General features: G+C 41.1%; 1 protein-coding gene across 3 annotated transcripts in view; it reads left to right on the forward strand.

Annotated features, from left to right (window-relative positions):
- The window catches only part of EBF1 (EBF transcription factor 1), a 367,600-nt gene extending 355,502 nt beyond the window's left edge, over positions 1-12,098 (forward strand). For all 3 annotated transcript variants that reach the window (XM_038772540.1, XM_038772541.1, XM_038772542.1), the window contains exons 15-16: positions 2,721-2,915; positions 9,012-12,098. In XM_038772540.1, coding sequence (XP_038628468.1) covers positions 2,721-2,915; positions 9,012-9,043 — 227 coding nt within the window. In that variant the 3' untranslated portion in view covers positions 9,044-12,098. The remainder of the gene's footprint in view (positions 1-2,720; positions 2,916-9,011) is intronic.
- The last annotated feature ends 11,158 nt before the right edge of the window (positions 12,099-23,256 follow it).

Raw genomic sequence — 23,256 nt, forward strand, 5'->3', positions numbered from 1 at the left:
TGCCCATTGGGGAAGAGACCATGTTTTCTAATTCTGTTGTACTTTCTTACACAGGAGGTGCTCAAAAGTTAATGTTGATAGACTGTCTCCAGTGATCACATCAGTCCTTTCAGCTTATCTGTAAACATCACATCTGTGGGAGAAGGTCGACTCTATATTCCATTAGTTTTTTGATACAATTCCAGGATTATCCCTGACAGTATTGAAAATTCTCCTGAATTTAGTAATAAAGTTTTGAGCATATGAGATCACTCTTAACCAGTTTGTACTTTTATTACAATGCTTTCTATGGGTAAAATTGTCAAGTGACCAAGGGTGGGCATGCAGACATAATCCTGGAATGAACACTGTATTAAAAAGCCAAAAAACATATTGACACCAAAACATTGACACTTCGGGCTTATTAGCTGCTTATTAAGTGGCTGCTTCAATGCCTATGGAATAATCATTTCCTCTAAAGTTCTTCTCTGCCCAAGTGACTTCTTTACTACTGTGGTCACAGACCTTAAAATTTTTAAATCAAATGTATATGATGGCCCAGAAATATTTAGAAAACAACATTTAAAATACCACAGAAATCTGAATATATTCCTATTTCACAATTTTCTCCAGAGTCCTTATTATTCATTTTGATTTTGATCCTTCAAAATATTGTCTCTAGTTTATCTATTCTTTCTCTGATGCCTAATCAATTCAATCAGAAAATGTTTCAATCATGACCTGAAAATTAAAAGGTGGCATTCTTAATTAAATCAATAAACTAATTGCTGTATAGTAGCAATTCAATTTAGGTGCTTTGATTGCTCTGCCTTAACAACTACTTCAGATACCAAGTGATTTCAGTCTAAGATTGTATCTGTCAGACTGTGAAACTTTGAACATTTAATTTCCATTAATTGATTTCCTCAGTGTTCACAAATATGGTATCAGATTCTCAAATAAGTACTCAAGTAGGATGATTTTTATCTGCATATATGCAAATAAAATAGCACAAAGCCCAACTGATTTGAATTTTTCCTCTACAGTGTTTAATTATTCATAAACCATTCATGTCTAAAAACTCCAAACAAGATTAAAAAAGTGAAATATTCTACTTGTGAATATTTTTTCCTTCTCTGGCAGCTTACAGTCAATAATAGTATTATAATAAGCGAACTACGTGACTATATCTTACTCCCCCAAACCCAAAGCTCTCCTCTTCAAAATATACATGATGGCCAGTATATGCCAAAGAGATTAATTGCCTTCCACACTGAAACAGCAGGATTTCAAACCCAAGTACATTAAAAAAAAATCAGCCCTCCTGTGCAGGTGTTTTGCAATTTAAATAGGTGTTATTATTGACTGTAGTTTTTACATTTACAGATCCTAAGAGATGTATAAAAACATTGCCCTCATTAGAGGAAAAGTATAGTTTAAAAAATAATTTAGAAAAATTCTTAAGACCATATTGTTTTGCACTGGTGGCCCCAGTTCGATCTAGGATGGCAATTTAGGACCTCAGGCCATCCAAACCAATGATAAAATGCCTCACATGCTTTTCTCTTTCAAACCCCATTCTACTGCCCTGTTGTTCATGATTTTAGTGCTTCAGAAAAGAGCTAGAGAAGGGAGTCATTCCCCCAGCAGAGAACAAACCAACTTGGATATGGGAACCACAGAGATGCACTTCCTGATCTAAATAAGACAGCAGTAACTGATGTCAAAGGATTAAAGCAATACTAGAGATCTCAAATCACCTGAGCATCTGGTCCACCTAACCATCGTTGCCATCAATGCACAGCCAGAGATTCATTTTTAACATTTGAGCAATTTCTACAGTTAAGATCTTACAGCTCTGCTAAGGTTCCCAGATGTTTTGTTGTCTCATATTACTACTTTCAGGGCTCACCTTCTTGCTCCCCATTCCAAATTAAGAAAATTGCCTCCGACAGATGCAATCTCCATGCAATCTTCCTCACCATTAACAGCATTTTTGAGCAGCAACCGCATTGATTGAGTTCTGACTGGTTGGAGAGCATGGAACTGGGTGCTCAGGAACATGTAATCAATCAATAAATCAATAGTATTTTTGAGAATTTTGTGTGAAGTACAGTATTAAGCTCTTGAGAGTGCAGTGCAGCAGTTACAATGCTGATGGTCTATCCTAAGAGGGAAGCTTTGATTCTGAATTTGTATTTGGGCAGCCATTAAGACATATGCAATTCTGTCAATAAGCTTTGTAAGGATGTATTTACTCTGCTTTGATTGCAATCTCTTACAGGGCTAGGGATCATGTCTCATTCTCACCTATATATTTTTTCCCCAGCATTTATTGCAGTGTTCTGCATACAGATGCATAATAACTGCTTTTACTTCCCCTTCTCCTCCTCCTATTCCAGAATCAATAGCCCAGTAGAGGCCCTCTAGCAGTCAAAGGTAAAATGAAGTACATACAACATAGAAATGCCTAATGCCTTAGAATTTTTCATTCTGGACAAAGTGGCAATTTGCGGTGTTGTTCAAACTGAGTGTGGTAATCTGATTTTATTACCTTGACTACTCTCCAGCTGTCAATCACAGTCTTTGGTACCTAGTAAGTGTTCAACACCATTATTATTAGCAGAAAGCAATAAGTAACTAGGGCACTGCTATCTTGGGGAACTCCCAAATAGTGACCTTTTTGGTCCTTCCACTCGCCTCTTGCTTCTAGATTAAGCAATTTGTTTTTCCTTTTGTAGTTGTGCCATCAAGTCCAACCATGGCCTCCTCCACAAGCCTCCCCTCGAACTGCAGCAGTTCCTCGGGGATCTTCTCCTTCTCACCAGCCAACATGGTCTCAGCAGTGAAACAGAAGAGTGCATTTGCTCCTGTAGTGAGACCACAGACTTCTCCTCCTCCTACCTGCACCAGCACCAATGGCAACAGCCTGCAAGGTAAATGCCACCAGTTCTTTTTGTTTTTGCCCAGCCTGCCTCAGTCTGATCTCCAAAGCCCTGAGCACACATACCTAGTGCTCGAGAGGAACACAATTTCCTAAACTCTGGCCGAAAGGAATGGATCTTGGCGAGCCTGCCTGGTAGAATCCCCCTCATCTCCTGTGTCTTTCTATAAATGTTAAACTTTTTCCCCTGTCCTCTCCTCCCTTGTGCTAACCAAAGCAGTTGGTAACACCCTTTTCTAACTCCACTGATAATGCTAAATCAAGATTCTGCCATTTTGTAAGTGCAGATTCAGTGTTAAATACAACAGTAATATATCCGTTTACTAATACCATCCTTTTTCTTTTCTCCTCTTTTATTCCCGTTGTCGCCATTATCAGACCAGTCTTTTGTGGACTCTAGCAAGTACTCCACTGCAGGGTCTCTCCAGGGACTGGCCTTCTCCTGAAGTACGTCACAAAACTTACCCTTCCTTTTTTGCCTTTGTCATAGTATATGTGTACAGAATCATACCCACTCAGGAAAGGAAACTGTGGCTAAAATGGTGTTTGCAGAACATGGTGCAGCTCTTGGTTCTGGGTATCTGTGGCAAAGACAATTCCAAACCAAGTTAAGAGTTCTCCCTCCCACCCACCTCCGATTCCTGTCTGATTTTGCCAAAGGGCAAATACAAAGCCAGTACCAAAGCTGCCGTGTCTTCAAACCTCCCCAGGACTGTTGAACACCTGAGTCTCTCTTGCCCTTCCATGTTACCCTGGAGTGCTCCCCTCTCTTCCCATAACTCTGCATTACCATTCAGTGCTCATCCTCTAGAGGAAAGGCAGAGTAACGGGTGAAGTTTCCATCGGGTGAGAAGTTTTGTTAGGGGCTAGTCTGCCCTTTTTATTTGTCCCTTAGACAGAGCCTTCCTTCATCCTGCTTCTTGGCTCCTGGATTGATTCTACAGCACATTTCTATGTAGCTGTGGGGCAGGCTACTCACAGAACTCTGTTCCTTTCTTCACACACCTGAAGAGAGGACTATAGTGATACCTTCCTCTCTGGCGTGCAGGTACTTACCCTGTCTTTTATAAGCCCAGGGACAATAGTCATAAAATTCTTACCCCATGCCGCCAAATCCACTCTATCTCTTGGCATATCTGAGTTCCATTACTCAACATGGAGTGGCAATGCTTTTGCTTTGTTTCAAAAGAGTCAAGTTTCTTAACGGGGGTTGGGGCGGGGGGGGGCGGGGGGGAATCTTTCTCCAGGATTTTAGTCCAGAAATCACTATTCATTATATAAGATGTATACATCCACAGAAGAGATTGAATCCATTCATAAAAGCCAGATTTTCTTGAACTAAAGTTAATGCCAGGTTGCACTTAGTGTATTTTAACTGTAAAGCATGGGTGTAGCCCTTAAGCTAAAGCACATTGTAATGGGTTTTTAATAATGATATGAGAGGAGAAATTTACCATTCCTGAGCTGTCATTCAAAAACCTTGTGAAACATAGATCTGACGTAAAGACACAAAATAGAACAAGGCTTTTAATCGACAGCTGAGCAGCAGCTCTTGGAAAAAATGCTGATTTTTAAACTCAGTACTTATGGAAATTTAACACTATAAGCCACTACTCCAACTAAAGAAGGTTTTTCTCTTTCTGAATTGAAGTGATGGGTACACTGGCAACTCCCAAGTTATGTGTGGGGACTTGGGGGAAGACAGCAGAACGGAAACCAAGCCACAAGAGGCTCTTTAAATATTAATGTTATTTTTATTTTAAAACCTCCTGGACTTCAGGAATTCCTACCCAGACTTGTAAAAAGTTATTGTGACATGGCTGTAGATCAGAGGGTACAATTGGACAGTGCAGATTGGCTACCACCACAGTTCCACCCAGGCCTTTTAGTGCCCAGAAAATGTCCTGAATAGTCTCTCCCTCCCACTGCCCTCCACTTTTGTTTAGCAACTGGCTTTCATAAGAGCAACAAGGCACAAAAAGTCAGTGCACTTCTGGAGCAGACCTGTCGTTCTTAGTGGAATTAAGACATTTGGCCTTCGGCCTGGTGCCTCAGGACACACAGTCCAACACTGCTATAATCATTCAGAAATGCACTGCCTGTTGTGTCTAATTGCTAAAATGAGCAAACCATCTATATAAGCAGATGGCCTCTTCCTGCTTGAGCTTTGGGTGACATCAAAAGCCAAACAAATTTTCCTCAGAGCTTAGGTTTCAGGCTAGAACAGGATATTGTCGAAGATTTAACCATGCCATAGCACTGGCTGTGCTTATTTGGAGATGGGGTAGGGAAACCTGAAATCCTCTGCCATCTTAGATATCTTCAGCTTAACACAGACTTTCTGCTCATCCGCTAGCCAAGGTCATACAAAGAGGGGCAGAGAAAATAGTCAAAGTTCAGTTGAACACTCACTCTGTGAAGAGCACCATATTAAGTCTTGGGAGGAAACAATAAAACAAATCTGGTAGTTATGTTCCCTGTTCACAAAGAGTCCATTTTTCATTCCATTTATTCTATTGTCTGGAAAGGGGAGAACTATGTGACATCCATGCCATTTCTACTCTAATGTCCCGGACCATTATTTTGCCTCCGCCTCTCTCTCCTGCCCCTCTATCCCCTACCAGAAACTGTTTTTCATCAATTGCATTTTACGAATGATGAGAGACAGGGAGCCTCCCCTTTTTGCCGTTCATAGTTTTGCCCTTCATTTTATTTGTGTTATTTCAAAAAAAGGGCTTCAATTCTGGAACTCTGTGGTCCTTGATCTCAGTGTCAAACTACGGTAAAATCATCCCCAGTGTGAAACCCAAGCATTGTGATGAAACAAATCTAGAGCAAGGCCCTGGAGCTGGCCTGCAGCCCCAGGCTACATGCTAAAGCAGTGAAGCAGGTCCACAGATCTTAGGACAGCAGTTTGAGAGTTCTCAGCGCCATCTCCGTTATACACATGGGACTTAGCTCTTATTAAAGATTAGGCACACCCCAAATCAAGTGGACCCAGTGACTCCAAAGAGGTTTCCCTATCCGATTTCAGTTGCTGGGTGATCCTAGCAAATATTCTTCCTGGGCGAGAAATCTCCAATCCACTCTGCTTCCCAACTCATCTCCAGATTTCAGCATCTGAAGTTCACTAATCCCAGTCAAAAGCAGCCAATTCAGGGTGAGTCAGAAGTGGTCCAGATCTCTCTTTTGGCAGGGTTGGAATGCACACAGGTTTTTCTCCAAAGAGGCCACTAGAAGTTAGAGCCCATTAGACCACAGATACTTAAGCATATGGACAAACGCCAAACATGCTGCATGTGGAAGTCCAGGCCGCTTTTAATCCAGAGCATCCCATTTGCTGAGAGCCAACTAACTTGGAAACAGGGGAATGAGGGCATCAGAACCCAACCTGGGCCCAGCCAGTTTTGGTTTTGCATGCAGGACCCAGCCCAGTGGGCTCTTCAAGACCTGTGGGAATATGGGCCAAGCCCAGCCCATATAATGCACTAAAAGCTGTTGCTCCTGCTCTGGATCAGAGCTTGTGGGGTTGTAGAAATAGCACCTCAACAGCGCTAAGAAAGCTGTGCACACACCACTAGAAGTCATCCGAATTCAATAAATAACTCTGCCAGACCAAAGGAAAATATTGTACTTTTTTGAGCATTTTGAAAAGGAAACACGTCTTCACACAGCATATGGGATTCATTACTAGCAGGAAGTTGGGCAGGACAAAAATAACCATAGATTCAAGAGGAGTTTGAATACATTCATGGATGAGTGGTTCATAATGGGAGAATGTAAGGGAGCAGAAGGGAAGGAGTTAGAGATGTTAGATGGTACATCCCTAAACACATAAATCAGTGTCAAGGAGGACAAGCATCACATGGTTGCTGCAATCATCCTCTTTGCCACTGCTGGAGACAGAATTCTTGGCTTCGTGGGCCATTGGTTTGACCCAGTAATGACATTTATTTTGTTCTTATATTGTAATTGGAAACTACATATTAATTTTCCCTCCACTCTCCTTAATCCCACTGAGCTGGAGGAAGCCAAACAAACAGGTAGCAAATTGTGTGGGTTCCTGTTTTCTTCTGGTTTCGTTTGTTCAATTTACTAGAGCCAATTCTGTTCCTGATTAGGCTTATAATTCTTACACATATGGTTGGGTTTGGGAAGAAAACAATTCACTCTTCACCTCCCTCCTGCCTCTCCCAAATCTGAACATCTTTCTCTTTGGCTCAGTTCTTATCAAATGACTGCAGTTGTAATTTAAAACACAGGAGCATTTCAGCCCATCACCAGCTGAGTTCTTCCTTGAGACGTGTCTGGCCAAGATGCCATGAGATGGCAGCTCTTCCATCTGTCAATATCCCAAGTTAAGGAGTTGTGTTAGTGTGGTGTCCTTCTGTGAATCACCACATGCCCCAGATTGGCAAGTTTGGGCGTCATGCAGTACTGTTGAAACGTTTCACGTCTTACCCTCCCACCCCTCGTACCCTCAGCCACATCATTAATCTTCAGGATTGCGTTAGACGCACAAGGAAATTTGGCCAGAAAACAAGTCTACAGAGAGGTTACCTTAACTGAGCTAGCAGACTCATTGAGAGGTGAAACGTCTTGTAAAAAGCGACCAAAACTACCTCCAGGTTCAGAGGTCCAGAGGCTGTTTCCAAAATGAGTCAACATTGAATTTAACAAAGACTCAATGCTGAAAATGCAATGGAGCAGGATTCAGAGGAGCCACACTAGCCCCTCTTGATTCCAGTTTAGGGTAGGAGTGACCATGGAGACACCATTACGCATATATGCCTCAAGCCTGGAAGGGTGGCTTGGTCAAGGTCAGCACCGATTTGAAAACTTGTGGGCTCTGAGTTTCAAACTGAAGTCAGACCTTTGAGGGGGTTAGGTTTGTCTCCAGTTGGCAAGAGACAACTTCCTGTTTCTAAGAAAAAAGGCTTAGGGAGGCTTATGAAAAAAGACTCCAGGAGCTCTTGGACTCCAAGCAGCTCTTGCAAAACAATATTTGGATGATTTACGTGTAAATGAATCAGAAACATGTGGATTGAATTTCCCTGAAAATACATATGGGTTTAAAAATTAACGGAAAAAGTGTTTGGCCAGATACATTTGAGGGCTTTATTGAATCTTAAAGAAAAAAAAAAGGAAAGGAAAAGAAAAAAATGGAAAAGAAGCTTGAGGCCCAAGGCTCTACTCTCCCAAAGCTTAGGCATGGGCCCTGACTAAGAGGCTAAGAAAAGGACAGAGTGACCTGCTCCCAGAGCCCAATCGTGGCAGATTATGTGTTTCTGACAGCCAGCACTGGTCCAAACCCATCTCCCACTTTGGGGACTCATTCTGGCAGTCAGAAGCCTCAATCTGACTTGGGGCCTGAGTCCCTCTATTCCCCTGGTACTCTCCATTTTCCGCTAACCCTGTCAAGACTCAGAGGCTCAATGTGAGCCGATCCCTCAATGTGGAAATCACCATCATTCTTCTGGGCAGCCTGAAACTGTGCTCGGTACAAACCAGCCTTCTCTTCCACTCTTTCCCTAAACAAATTTGCCAACAAACTTTTGGGGGGCCCTCCCCTTCCCAAACGACCCCCACCTACTCATTGCCTTTCTCCCCACCCCTATGCAGCTCCTCCCCAGCATGAACACAAAATTCAACTTGCCAAAAGGCTGGTTTTAGCCAAACAGTCTCTGTTAATGTACAGAATGCAAGGCATTGTGGCTTTTGTATAAACTGTTGGCAGATGGGATTATGTTGGGTTGTCCTCAGAGGGAACAAATGTGTATTCTTTGAAAAAAAAAATTCTCACTATTTTGCAAGACTTTGGGACTCCACTTTGCCAGTGGCATTCAAACTATGCAATTCCTCAGTTATGTTCTATAATTGAAATCAGATTTTGAGGAGTGTGTAATGTAGTCTCTTTTGTTATAGATAGATGTTCATGTGCTTTCTAATAAAAATATGCAATATAATTCTAAACAAAATCAAATGACAAAACTGAAGAACAGGGTGATCTAAATATTCAAATATTTGTTTCTGCTTGGTGAAAAGGTTTGAAGCAAACTAACTGACTTTTCCTCTTGTCTTTTAACAGCGATATCTGGCATGATTGTTCCTCCCATGTGAAAGAATTGCCTTGAAGAATTTTATTAATGAAGAGGTTGGATTCTGCTACAGAGAGAAATCTGATACAAGTCCCAGAGTGGAACTTTTAACTCAGGCCTTTTTAAGAGGAATCACAATAACTGCGGATTTTTAAACAAGCAAAATCACCGACCTTGCAAATACTGAAATTGGAAGGCATCTGCTAGTGCAGGGTGTTGGTTCAAGTTGTACATCCCAAGTATTTGGGAGCTATATTTATTCTGTTGATAAAGAAAAATCCACTTTTTCTTTTTTTTAAGCTTGATTTAACTCAACAATCATTTGTCTTTTCTAAATCGTAAAGCTATATACAAGGGACACTATAAATAAAGCTCCATGTTTTAATTTATGATGTTTTTAAAGCTGTGTAACGGGAGAATGAAGTGGCGACATTTACAAAGGGTTTGGGGGGTTTTTTTAGAAAAAAAAAAGCTTGTATGGGACAGATTAGAAAAGCCAGTTAGGTTTTTTTTTTCTAGATGATAAGGGTCGGCTCTTATGCCTTACGCATATCCAATGGTGATTTGCTCGTGCAGTGCATTTTCATTCTAACTTCACATGCCACCCCTTAGGAGTACAAGCTTATTTGGGGGAGGAAATGTAGGAGATCTTTCTTTGGTAATGTTGTCTTAATTAAGTAACCGTGTAAATAACGCAGCCTGAAAAGTGAAGTGATGTAAATGATCACATTTTCCCTTCCACTCCCAACCCAGTGCCTCTGGATAGACTGCTGGAACTGTAGAATTCAACCTGGCAAAGTTTCGTTTTTGCTTAATCTTCTCCCGTCGGTGGCCTCACTAGAGTTCAGTGTCACTGCACCCTGCATGCAAATCTCCTTGAGATTCATGGATCATGGTCAAGGCACAGAACTCTAGGCTCAACATTTTCCATTTAGGCCCAAACCAGTCTCCCTCTTCCATTTTCTCACAGGTGAGACTTGCCCAAACTCAATTTGGAACCCACCACATTGCCTAGCTTCAGTAACTGGCCCAGAAGCAAAGTAGGTATTTTGTCTGTGGCCGAGGACGGTGGTTCCCGGGTTAACCAACCCTCCGGCTGGTATCATAAATAGGTTAAGCAACAGGATAAATGCTTCCACGAAATAGCAAATGGACAAAAAAGAAACTCAGAAAAAGAAACGAAGGTTGACACCTCCATATCAAAACCCTATGGCTTCTGTTCTACAGGAATTTTGCTATCTGGGAAGTGTTCTTAAAATTAAAAGTCAAAGATGCAGCAAAGCTCTGAGGATGCAGTACCTGATATTTTTCTTTGCTGTTGTGTTTTGTATGTAGTTATAAATACTGTAGATTTTTTGTGATTTTTTGCCAAAGTTGTTGTTCTATTTATACATTTTAATGTCTTAAGACCGTTTTTTCAATATCACAAAAGATTTTACTGCATATTTTGCAAAAAGAGCTCACTACCTTTAGCTTGCACATACTTGCAAAATTAATTAAAAAAGCTTTTTGTTTTAAAGGGGATTTTGTAAAATATCCATATAAATAATGTATTTATCTTTGGAATTTGTACATTGCTTTTTCCCTCTGCCCCCATTTATTTTATTGTGTATGTTGGCTATGTGAAAAGTGCTGATTTGTTTGGTCACCTACGGTTGTACTAGCTGTTTAAATGTGATTTTAAAACATTTCATTTATAGTTCTTTTTAGTATTGTTTTAAACCATGCTTCCATTTTTTTATTTCCACCCAAAAGCCATTGTCTATTTTTGTATTATTTGTAAGTTAAGAAGTTTTTTCCAATATATGGCAAAAAAGTAGCATATTATTCTTGTAGCATTTAGTTCTGTAGATTTAAACAAAAATGTATCCTTTGCTTTTGAGGCTTACAAAAACTAATGCTGTTTTACTCTATTAATATGCATGGAATCTCTCCCCTTTGGAGTGACGCATTTTGTGCATTAAATTTGGGGAGAAACTTCATAGAAATCAATGAAAATACTTTCTTTAAGTCTGCTTGTATATTTCCTGTCTTTCACATAAATATAAACCAGCAGATTGGATGCCTTAACAATGCAAATCATATTCATTTCACTTGTACATTGTACTGTGCACCAGGACTGTCAATCATCACTAACATTCTAAGAAAAAAAAAGGAATTGAAAAGCACAAAAGAACTGTTTTGTTACCTTAAGACAATGTAACTTTTTCTAGTCAAGCAAGAAATCATTTACAACAATGCTGCAACTGTGCATGTTCCCTCTATGGATTTTGCAATGGTTTTCACTAGACTGTCACAGTGCGATTTTTATGGGGGTGGGGAGGGAGGGGAAGGACGTCAATTTTTTTTTTTTTTTGCGGTGACCAATAAAGAGAACTGGAAAATGTTTGTGACATCAAAGTACCGCTTCTCTGTACTCTGAAAGATTGTCCTAATTCACACGATAAGCCAGAAGATGTGTACGATTTAAAGCCATATTTTGTCCAGTGAAACCCCGAGCTGTTCAGGAACTAGCACTCGGTCTATGATTTAGCCAGTTTGGACACCAACAACAGACTGCGCCCATCTGTCAGCCATGTGCAGTGGTTAGACCTTTTCTTCAAAGTCCAAAGAGCCTTTAAAATGTGTATAATTTGTGTTTTGTTGCAGCTATTTATAAAGGGAGCCCCTGCCCCTTACTACCCATCCCCCTCAACCCAACCCAGGAAGCTTCTTTTACAACAGAAAAGATGCCCATTCTTACAGAATATGGCTTTAAGTGGGAAAAGCAAAAACAAAAGCAAAAAAAAAACAGATTTGAGTTTTTAAAAGGTGAAGCTTCTCAATGACTGGATTGCATAAATGATGCCTATGTCCTCCCAGTTGTATTAGGATGCAGCTAAAAGGAAGTCATCTCTGTAACTACTTAACCTTTCACCTTCTTATCTAAACCTTTTTGAATAGACACACACTGTACAGTTCTATTGTTAGAGAAACTACTGTAGAGATTGTTATAATTTTTTTGCAGAAATTCAAGCTGTAAAAACTTTTCAACTTTCACAATATTTAATTAAAGTTACTTCCTGTCTGTGACTACAGCCCCTTGTTGTGTGGTTTATTTCTGTTTCCGGTGCCCAGGAGGCCACAGGAACACTAAATGTGGAAGTGACGTGCTACTGTGATGATTTCGGCCACACTAGCAGGTAGAAATAGTTGCACAGTCCATCCAATCTGCCTACAACTGTGGCCGCCCTAAACAGCACGTTTTTCTTTTGTTCTGGGTTTCCTTTGCTTTTTTCACTTGGTGCTAATGTAGAATGCAAATTGCATATGCAAAGTGAATTGCTGCCCTCTGCTGTCAGCAGCCATATCTGCGAGCACTTCTTGGCCTCATGTTGCTTTCCAGTGGCTGGGCCTCAAAGGATAGAGACAGTACCTGAACCTTCAGCCACTAATGTGTCAGACGGAGTCTACTGTGTCATTTGATTCCCGGTCCTCATAATAATAATTATGGAATTTATTAAGCACTCACTAGGTCCTATGCTTAGGGATACACCCTACAGATACACATACCACAACGACCCTAAGACCGAAGGTGGGACTTTGGAAGAAGGTGTGTCCATGGAGTCGCTATTGGCCTTTGAATAAGCAGCTTTGGGGAAGAAGGTGTGTCCATGGAGTCGCTATGGGTCGGGAACCACTTGGCCTTTGAATAAGCAGGTTTGGGGAAGATATGTACCTCGTTCTCGCCTGTCCTGCCATCGACCCCCAGCCCACGTCATCCCCCGGGCCTGGAATGCCCTCCCTCTGCCCATCCGCCAAGCTAGCGCTCTTCCTCCCTTCAAGGCCCTACTGAGAGCTCACCTCCTCCAGGAGGCCTTCCCAGACTGAGCCCCTTCCTTCTTCTCCCCCTCGTCCCCCTCTCCATCCCCCCCATCTTACCTCCTTCCCTTCCCCACAGCACCTGTATATATGTTTGTACATATTTATTACTCTATTTTACTTGTACATATCTATTCTATTTATTTTATTTTGTTAGTATGTTTGGTTTTATTCTCTGTCTCCCCCTTTTAGACTGTGAGCCCACTGTTGGGTAGGGACTGTCTCTATATGTTGCCAATTTGTACTTCCCAAGCGCTTAGTACAGTGCTCTGCACATAGTAAGCGCTCAATAAATACAATTGATGATGATGATGATATGGAATAGTTAGGTCAGACAGTACAGGATGAGGGCAGGAGAGAAAATATCTTCTCCCCATTTTGCAGATGAGGAAACTGAGGTGAAGTGACTTGCTGAAGGGCACACAGTAAGCCAGTGGCACTACTGGTAGAGGAACCAAGGTCTCTTGTCCTTGAGACCCATGCTCTTTCCATTAGGCCCTGCAGTCTTTCAATGGGAGACCATCTAGAAGTGGGAGACCCCACAATCCTTTTATCCTATATAAGAATTCTTACCCATCCAATAGAATGGCTGCAATTAACTTTTCTGGAGCCTTCTACAATGGTGTGAAGAGTTAAATTAATTTCATGAAAATGTTTCCATTTGGGGAAAAGTAAAGCCTTAGTTGATAGATCACCTCAAAGGGATTATGGCTGTAATGCTATATCATCATCAGTGGTATTTATTGACACCCTTACTATGTGCAGAGTACTGTACTAAGTGATTGGGAGAGTACAATACAGCAGAGTTAGCATACATATTCTCTGCCTACAGCAAGCTTACAGTCTAGAAGGGGAGACAGATAATATAAATAAAAATTATGAAACCTTCTTACTCTACTTCATTCTTGAAGAATCACAAGGCACATAGAGACTCAAAAGCTGATTTTTGTCTTTGCTTCATAGCTCTATCCTGAAATTTGTCCTGATTTTGCTTGGAATAGAAATCATAAGATAAAAGCTACATTAAAATATCTTCAAAGACAAGCATACAAAAAGAGTCTCTCCTTTCTTGAACACAAATGTACTGTTTACACTGAGACCCAAAGTTTTTTTCTACCTGTTCAGAGTCTCATCCATCTTCTTATATCCCTCTAAACATTGTTATGCACTGCTTTCTCCATAATATGTTAATACTAAGAGTAAGTCAACTGCAATTCATACCTCTTGATTTTAATAGCAGCATAAGATTTTTCCTTTATACTTCAAAAAAGACTCATTGGTTTGCCCAACTCTTTGACTCCACAGTGTCCAAGAATCTTTGGCCTTTTGGCAGCCAGATATTAGATGTTCTTGCATATGTCTCTCAAGATACACAATCAGCTCAATGTTACTGAAATAATATATGAAACAACACAACCACCTTGGGCAGAACACATGAGGAGAGTGGATGGCAGTGAGTTACCCAAACAAAGTTGCATGCTAAACTGAAGAGGACCACTACAAGAAGGGAGAGCTAAGTACACCACTTAAAACCAGTCAGTACAGTCTCCAACAATGTGACCTAGCAGTGGAAGGTTGGGCGACCACTGCAGCAAACGAACCAGCATGATGGGCAGCAAGCAAGAGAAGAGTTGTTGTCCTTTAGGAAAGACTTAGCAAAGCCAAGGTTTTGCCTACCAGAAAGTACACTTAAAATCAGGGGATATATTCTGAATTGGACAAACCCATTAGCATATCAAGCATCTCTAAGCTCATACTGTGGAAGGGATTGTCAACCATGTATGGGTCTTTTCAGCCACATTGGCCCCAATTGGATTGTTCCTTACCACAGAGGTGACATCTTCAAAAACTCAGCCTCAGATAAACAGGCAAAGACCAGAGAAAGACAGGGGTAGATCTCACTGCCTTTTCTTGGACAAGAATTACATACATCCTTCTTATTTCACCTCAGCCTTTCCTTTCCCTACATTCCAGGAATAACACTGCCAGCCATAACATACCTTCCTGTTTCCAGTCCTCATTTATCTTAAGAAAAAACTTATATGGAGTCTCTACAGTATGTCCTTCCCATTGGACCAATTTAACAATTTCTTTAAAATGTCTGTATATAGTAATAGTGCTGTTTATTAAGTGCTTACTTTGTGCAAAGCAAGATAATACAGTTGGATCCGGGTCCTCTAACACATAGGATTCAAAGTCTATTTACGGGGGAGAATGGGTATTGAATCCCCATTTTGAATCTGAGTAAACAGATACAGATAAGTTACTTGCCCAAAGATACACAGGAGTCAAGTGGCAGAGCAGGGATTAGAACGCAGTCCTCTGACTCCCAGGACTGTGCTCTTCCCACTAGTCCAGCTGAACACTTCTTCCTTTTGACTGTGAGTCCCATGCGGGACAGGGACTGTGTCCAACCTACTTAACTTGTATCAACCCTAGTGCTTACATACCATAATAGAGAAACTTCTTAGATGCTTTCCACTGTATTATTCTTATGGTAACATCTCGGCCACAACACATGCCCACTCCCCTCCGTGGTTCCACTTTGCCATCCTGTGGCCAAGGATAGCTTTATGGAAAAGCTAATGATGGACTGAAAGTCTTGAGATAATTATTTTCATGGATCCGTTATTGAAGGAAGTAATGACAGTCCCTTCTTCGGTAGTCTTAAAGGCAATATTCTCATTTAGCTTTCCTTACTGCTATTACTACTTGGGTGAGAGCCACTGAGTTTTTATACAGGCAAAGAAAATCCAAAAGCCAAGAACTTGACCTAAAACCCAGACCTTTGAGAATCAGAAAGACTCCCTGGCAAATGGAGAACTATAGCTATTCTATGTATCACAATTTTAGAACCTTAGCCCATAATAATAACAATGATAATAATAATAATAATAATACTTGCTAAACACTTACTATGTGCCAAGTACTGTTCTAAGCGCTGGGGTAATACAAGGTAATCAGGTAGGACACAGTCCTTGTCCCACATGGGGCTCATACTCTTATCACCATTTAACAGATAAGGTAACAGGCACAGAGAATAATAATAACAATAATAATTTTGGTATTTGTTAAGTGCTTATCATGTCCAAGGCACTGGACTAAGCACGGGGTGGATACAAACAAATCGGGTTGGGCACAGTCCCTGTCCCAAGTGAGGCTCACAGTCTCAATCCCCATTTTACAGATGAGGCAACTGAGAACCAGAGAACTGAAGTGGCTTACCCAAGGTCACACAGCAGACAAGTGGCAAAGCTAGGATTAGAACCCATAACCTTCTGACTCACAGGCCTGCGCTGTAGTCACAAAGTAAGGAGATAAAATGAATCATATTTATTGAGCACTTACTGTTTGCAGACCCCTGTACTAAACGTTTGGGAGGGTACAATATAACAGAGCTGATAGATGTGTTCCCTGCCTACAAGAGAACATAGTCTAGAGGTAAATAAAGGTCAGTGCTTCAATTCTTCCATCACCAAGTACTGTTCCCAAAATAAAACTAATTTCTGGTTCCACCAATCCCTTCTCCCCCTCTTTATGGAGTTCCATCCCCTACTGTTTTTGAAGGGAATGGAACTTGAACACTTCAAGCTCCTGAGAGTTGCACTTGCTACAGAAACAGCAGCACTTCAGCTCCAGGGACAGTGGCACTGCTAAAAATTCTGTCACCATTTCCTCCTCCTTCCTTCCCGCCTCCCTCATCTCCTTGTCCTCTCCAGAGGCTTCTATATTTATGTTCAGGAGGAAATTCAGTTTTCAGAACTGGAAATATTTTGTTACTTTTTTTTTTAACTTAAGCACGAGGCATTTTTATCTCTGCTCTCTGGAGAGTTATGCTACAGTGGGACTGATTTTTATCCACTTATTCAGTGCACTTTAGTTCAATGATTACAGAACTTCTACATACTATATTAGGCATAGCTGATTTCCCAAGGTTTGTAGCCCTCAAACTCCCACAGCATTTAAAATGAAACTTCTGCATGGTAATATATACTCAAGATATGAGGATCTGAAGAGAGACACATAGAAATGGACTGAAGAATGAAATGGAATGAACAAAATCCCTCCCTCTTCTGCACTTCTTGGACTCCTAAAAGCCAAAGAGAATCTGGTATTTGAAAGAGTTTGGAAGGAGGGTTGTATTCACCTATAAGTAGTATCTGAGCTCATTCTATAAGGAGTCCTACTATGTGCATGAGAGAGCACAGTAGAATTATCAGACATGGCCCTTGCCCTCAAGGAGCTTATTCATCATCACTGACAAAAATGCAGAAGAAAACAACACCAACTGACAAGAGCCAAGAAACGGGATTACATTTAAACTAATTTCTTAATTGAGTTAGGGCAAAGTGACAATGAACCCTTATGAGGATCATAAACTTGGAGTGGGTAAAGCAACAAATTTAAATATTCCTTAGCTGACCCTTGACTTCCTCTATTCCAGGTTAACCACATATGACACCCATGGGAGATGCCATCATTCAATCTCCCTATCTCCCTCATCCAGTGCAGTGGGTGAATGTTTCACTGGTGAATCAAAAGCAGGCCGGAAGGCTGTAAACATTCTGTGGCTCATCCTCTCCTGGAGGACTGGGAGTTGAATTTTAAGGCAGCACTCTTGGTTGGGAGAAAAGGAGGAGAGGGGGGTTAAACACCTCTCCAGAAAAATTGTATCCACGGTCGAAAGGCAAAGCGATTCCTACAACTTCAGTAACCTTGAATACCTGGCAGTCCACCACATAAAGGAGAAGGGTGAGGAAAGGCTAGGCGAAAGGAGGAAGGACAGGAGAGAGGCATTTGTTATAAAGCAAGACATACATGTGTGCTTTTAATCTGCTGATTCATTCACTCCTTCAATTGCATTTATTGAGCGCTTTGTGCAAAGCGCTGTACGAAGTGATTGGGAGTGCCAATCCCAGACAGTCCCTCACATTTGGGAGGAACTGATCTAGTCTGCACCTATAATTTAATGATATTCTTCTTTAATCCCAGGATCTTGTTTATGGGCCCAGATTGAAAGAACTCCACCCTAAGGGGAAGCAGGCCCAGTCAAGATAGTTACGTTAAATCTCCTAGAAAACTAAACCAAGTCCACCTGCGGACAAATGTGTCCTAAAAGATCCCTACTCAAAGCAGCAGGGCCTAGTGGAAAGAGCACAGGCCTGGGAATCAGAGGACTTGGATTCCAATCCCTACTCTGCAATATGTTTCCTCTGTGACCTTGGGCAAGTCACACAACTTCTCTGTGCCTCAGTTACCTCATCTGTTAAATGGGAATTAAGATTGTGAATCCCATGTGGGACATGGACTGTGTTCAACCTTGTATCTGTCCCAGCACTATATCTGACACAGTAAATCCTTAACAAATTCCATTATAAACACCCTTAAATTTAGTTTTAAGGGTGTTTTAGTTACATCACCCACTATGGTCAGGCTCCTACTATAGAATGGGCCATTCAAGACCATAGAGCCGCCCTATATTTTATGTACTTTTCATGCACACTACCTCATCTCCATGGCAGACTGCTGATTTGGCATTGGGTGTTGTAGACACTATGTGCAAGTGGTCAGAAACTCTGCAATAGCTTTTTGATTTAGTCTTCTGATGTTTAGGTAGAAGGAGCAGCAATGGGTCCTCATATTGTTAGCAAGAGCAGTTGGTTTTGTCTTAGCTTTGTTCTCACCAACCTGCTTGAGAGCCGTCATATATGTTCAGCACCTTCTGTGTACAGAGGATTATACTAGACATTTGGGAATATTCAGGAGTGTACAAAAACATTTTCCACTTGCTCTCTTTGATAACTGTGTATTCTGACTCATCTATGCCACTCTCCTCTATTCAACTTAACAGTTCCATAACCAGAGAACTCTGCCTCAAACTGAGTCTGTTAAATCCAAGATTAGTGAGGAGAGGGAAAGACAACAACATCTTGCCCTGTGTCTTTTCACAGAAAAAGAAGCCCCTCTTCTTGTCCCCACCCTTTCTAGATGTGTTCATGTTTTAAGGGTATAGATGTCCTCCACACTAGGGAAAACTAACTTTCTTCTTTAAGGAACATTTTTCTCACTTATTCCCCTTCAGGTCTAGTGCTCTGGGACATAATAATAGGTTAATAATCTGCACAGATCATTGGATTGATAGAGCCATTCAGGGAAGTGTCATTGTACTGAACTGGCACAATGAGTCCCATGGCATAAGCAGGACAGGAAAAAACCTTTCAGCCATGCTTGCTTCTTGAGACTGCTGGGAGGGTGAACAAAGCCATTCACCATCTGTGTGGAGTTGAGTAACTTAAGGCAACAGAGAGTTGAGCTAACTATGAGTCCGGAGAAAGGCTTCCAGCTGAGCTGCTATCAATGTATTGATTGTCAGCCATCAATATTCTGGTTTTCAAAATCTCAAGTAATGAATGGTTTGAGGATTTGTTACATCCTTGAGAACCTGACCTGGTTTGCCTATTCTGATGCCTGGGGCCAAGTCTTAAATGAGTTCAATACCAGAACACAGGGCAGGGAACTCAAAATGAAGGAAGAGACCTCCCCATTTTATTCCCCTCGCTACTGTATCAGCTATACACCTGAGCCTGTACCCCCAAGCATGTAGTTGCTCACCTCACTTCCACAGCACTTATGTACCTATATTTATACATGGTTACTACTCCTACTTGTAATTCACTTAAACGTTGGTCTCCCCTGCTGGATTATAAAAATCCTTGACTGCAGGGATCATGTCTATTTATTGTACTCTTTCAAGTGTTTAGCACAGTGCTCTGCACACATTCAGTGTTCAGTGCATTCTTTAACTTAGTATTATTTATTCATATATTTACCTAAACATTGAGTTGTGTGCTCAGTTGCTTCACTATAATGCAGTTGTACTATTGTTACTTCCTCCGTGATCTTCCCCAGCTTTCATTATCTGTAAATATTTTTTTTGTCTGCTCTTCCTATTAGATTTAACATCTGCCCTTTCCTCTCCATCCAAACTGGTACTTTGTTACTCCAGTCACTTATCCTATCCTGCCTTCTTTACTGTGTCAACCTCTTTGCTGACCTTCCAGCCTCCTTTCTCTTCCTACTCCAGTCTATATTTCCCTCTGCTACCCAGATCATTTTTCGACAAAAATGTACAGGCCATGCTGCTACACTCCTCAAGAAACTCCACCGGTTGCCTATCCACCTCCTCATCAAACAGAAACTCCTCACCAGTGGATTTAAAGCCCTCAATCACTTTGCCTCCCTACCTCACTTCGCTACTCTCCTACTGCAACGCAGCCCATACACTTTATTCCTCTAATGCTAAACTTCTCACTCTATCTTGATCTCATCTATCTCACTGCTGACCCCTCACCCATGTCCTGTCTCTGGCCTGGAATGCCCTCCAACCTCATATACAACAGACAATTACTCTCCCCCGGTTCAAGTCTTATTGAAGACATGTCTCCTCCAAGAGGCCTTCCTTGACTAAACCTTCCTTTCCTCTTCTCCCACTCCCTTCTGTTTCACCCTCATTTGCTCCCTTTATTCATCCCCTCATCCCAGTTCCACAGCACATATGTACATATTGTAATGTATTTATTTATATGAATGTCAGTCTTCTAGATGTAAGCTCATTGTGGAGAGAAAATGTGTCTATTACATTGTACTCTCCCAAGTTCTGCACACCATAAATGCTCTATTCTAATCATCTTGGCAGCAGGAAACAACTTATTGTACCTGCCAGGTGCTTAGTACAATGCCTAGTATATAGGCACTCAATAAATGTCATTGATTGTTTGATTAACTTTACCAATTTTTCCCACCCTCATTCTTTTTCATAACTAAGTCAGACTTGTAAGAAGAGGCTCTCAATAACTGCTGAAATGAAAATTCCTTGAGGGCAGGGATCATGTCTACTTTATTTTACTTTATCAAGAGCTTAGTAGAGTACTTTGCACAGGGTAAGTCCTCCAAATTACTACACTTTGCATACAGTTTTAGTATTTATCTAATTATTGCCCAAATATTGCTTTGAAAGGTCTATGCCAGCAATGTCCTTCCAGACCAATATATAGTCAATTAATCCCAAAATACAGTGATGGAGTGGTGAGCACTGAGAGAAGACCCCAATAGAAAGAGATCTGAAAATGGAAATATTCATTCATTCATTCAAATGTAATTACCGAGCACTTTCTTTGTGCAGAGAACTGTACTAAGTGCTTGGAAAGTACAATTTGGCAACAGATAGAGACAATCCCTACCCAACAATGGGCTCATAGTCTAGAAGGGGAAGACAGACAACAAAACAAAACAAGTAGATAGGCATCAATGCCATCAATAGATAGAATTATAGATATATAAACAATTTTTTGTGTGCGCCCAAAGGTTTCTGCCTTGTTGGTAAGATGGAGATCATTGGACCTGAATTTCCTTAAGGGCCTCCCCCAAATTCTCCTGCTTCCATTTCCATATTCTCTTCCTTCCCATCTGTCTATTGAGAAGATGTCTGTTCTTCAAATCTCACTTCTCCACCTATTTCCTGGACTCCATCCAGCACTTAAAAATATCTGCTCTTACTGCTATATCTCATCCTCAGTGTGATGTCTTCTCCCTCTGCCTTCAAAAACTTTCATATCTTTACCACTAATGAAATTTTCTCTTGATCTCACCATACCTTCCAGCTACCACCCATCTTCCTGTTCCTACCCATACTCCTTGGGAAAGATCTGTAAACCTACAGCTCAAGTTCCTCATTCAGTTCGGTTCAGTTAATTTTGAACTTTTCCTACCACTCTTCAAGAAGCAGTGGGCCTGGAAGTTGGAGGACTTGGGTTCTAGTGCTGGATCCACCACTTACTTACCTGCTGTGCGATTTTGGGCAAGTCACAACTTCTCTGTGCCTCTGTTCTCTCATCTGCCAAATAGGGATTCAATACCTCTTCTCCTTCCCCAATAAAACTAGGTGTCCCTCAAGGCTCTGTTCCAAATCCACTACTTTTCTCTCACTGCATTGGTTTTCTCAGGGACCTCACACTTAGATAGCTTGGGCTATTACCTCCTGTTCAGATAGCACCCAAATCTACTCACCATCTCTGACTCACATTTGCTTCCCAAACTTCTATTTCCTCTTGGCCCCAGAACATCTCCACATGAAGCTGGTAGTATCAACTTCAGTATGGAAAAAAATGAACTCATCTTCCTTCCTAAATATTCTCATTCCACTAATTTTGACATTATATGGGGTACCAGAAGCTGGCAAACCTGGTATCCTATGTCCAGTCTTTCCATAAATCCTATTGGTTTAAAATCCATGTTTCTGCCCCTTCCTAATCCACCTTTACAGCCACCATCCTATTCCAAAAATCTTATTACTTCCAAGATGGATTATTACATCAGCCTCCTGACTGGTTTGTTGTGGACAGGGAACATGTCTACCAACTCTGTTATGTTGTATTTTCCCAAGTGCTTTGTACACTGTGCTGCACATGGTAAGCACTCAAATACAATTGATTGATTCAGTTTATTCTACACTATTATGTCCAGTTGATCTGCCTAAAATACTATTCATTTTATTACTAGTGGGTCCTCCGTGATGGTTTGCGGGTTATGAACATTTTGTGACTGGTTTAGTACAAAGAATAGGGGAACAAAGAAATGGCTAGCACAAGCTTTTCAGAAGTAAAAAAAGGAAACAGTGTCCAGTACTATGCCAGCAATTCTCCAAGCTTCGGCCACCTTCCTATCAATGATCACAGAATAATAAATCACTTGTCACAAACGGGATCTGCTCCAGTTGGTAGACAAGAGCCCAAATCACCAGCAAAGTCCAGTCACTCTGACTTGAAGGGATCACAGAGCCTGGCAAAGTTGTGTGTCTCAAAACCATTCACTTGCTGAAGAGACATGAAGCTGGAGACTATAGATTACTCAGCTATATAACAATGATATTTATATCAACCTGCCCAGAGTGCTGTATGTCAGCTTGTAACATTACATTCATCTTTGCATCACTATTATACCCATTATGTTTTAAACAGTACAGATCAGCTATAATAATGCTTGATATTTATTTTATTTCAACTATCACTCTTTTTTGTCAAGAGTATTCTCTTGCACAGCAGGTGTACCCTAATGCTGTTAAGGAATAAACAGAAAATTGATGGACGTACACACCCATTAGCTAATGGATTACTAAGCAAAAGGGACTACATTTAACCCCAGTGCACTTAGCCCACTGTTGGTGGGAATTTTAAAGACGATCAGCTAACACTCCATCTTCACTTTGTGGACCCAGGGGAAGCGAGCTCAAACCTGAAGGCAGTTTCTTTGATAGACAGGAGAAAGAATGTGGCTATCATTATGTAATCACATATCCTGGGATCTATTTATCGCCTA

Source organism: Tachyglossus aculeatus, chromosome X1 (genome assembly GCF_015852505.1).
Source record: "Tachyglossus aculeatus isolate mTacAcu1 chromosome X1, mTacAcu1.pri, whole genome shotgun sequence".
NCBI classification, from domain to species: domain Eukaryota; kingdom Metazoa; phylum Chordata; class Mammalia; order Monotremata; family Tachyglossidae; genus Tachyglossus; species Tachyglossus aculeatus.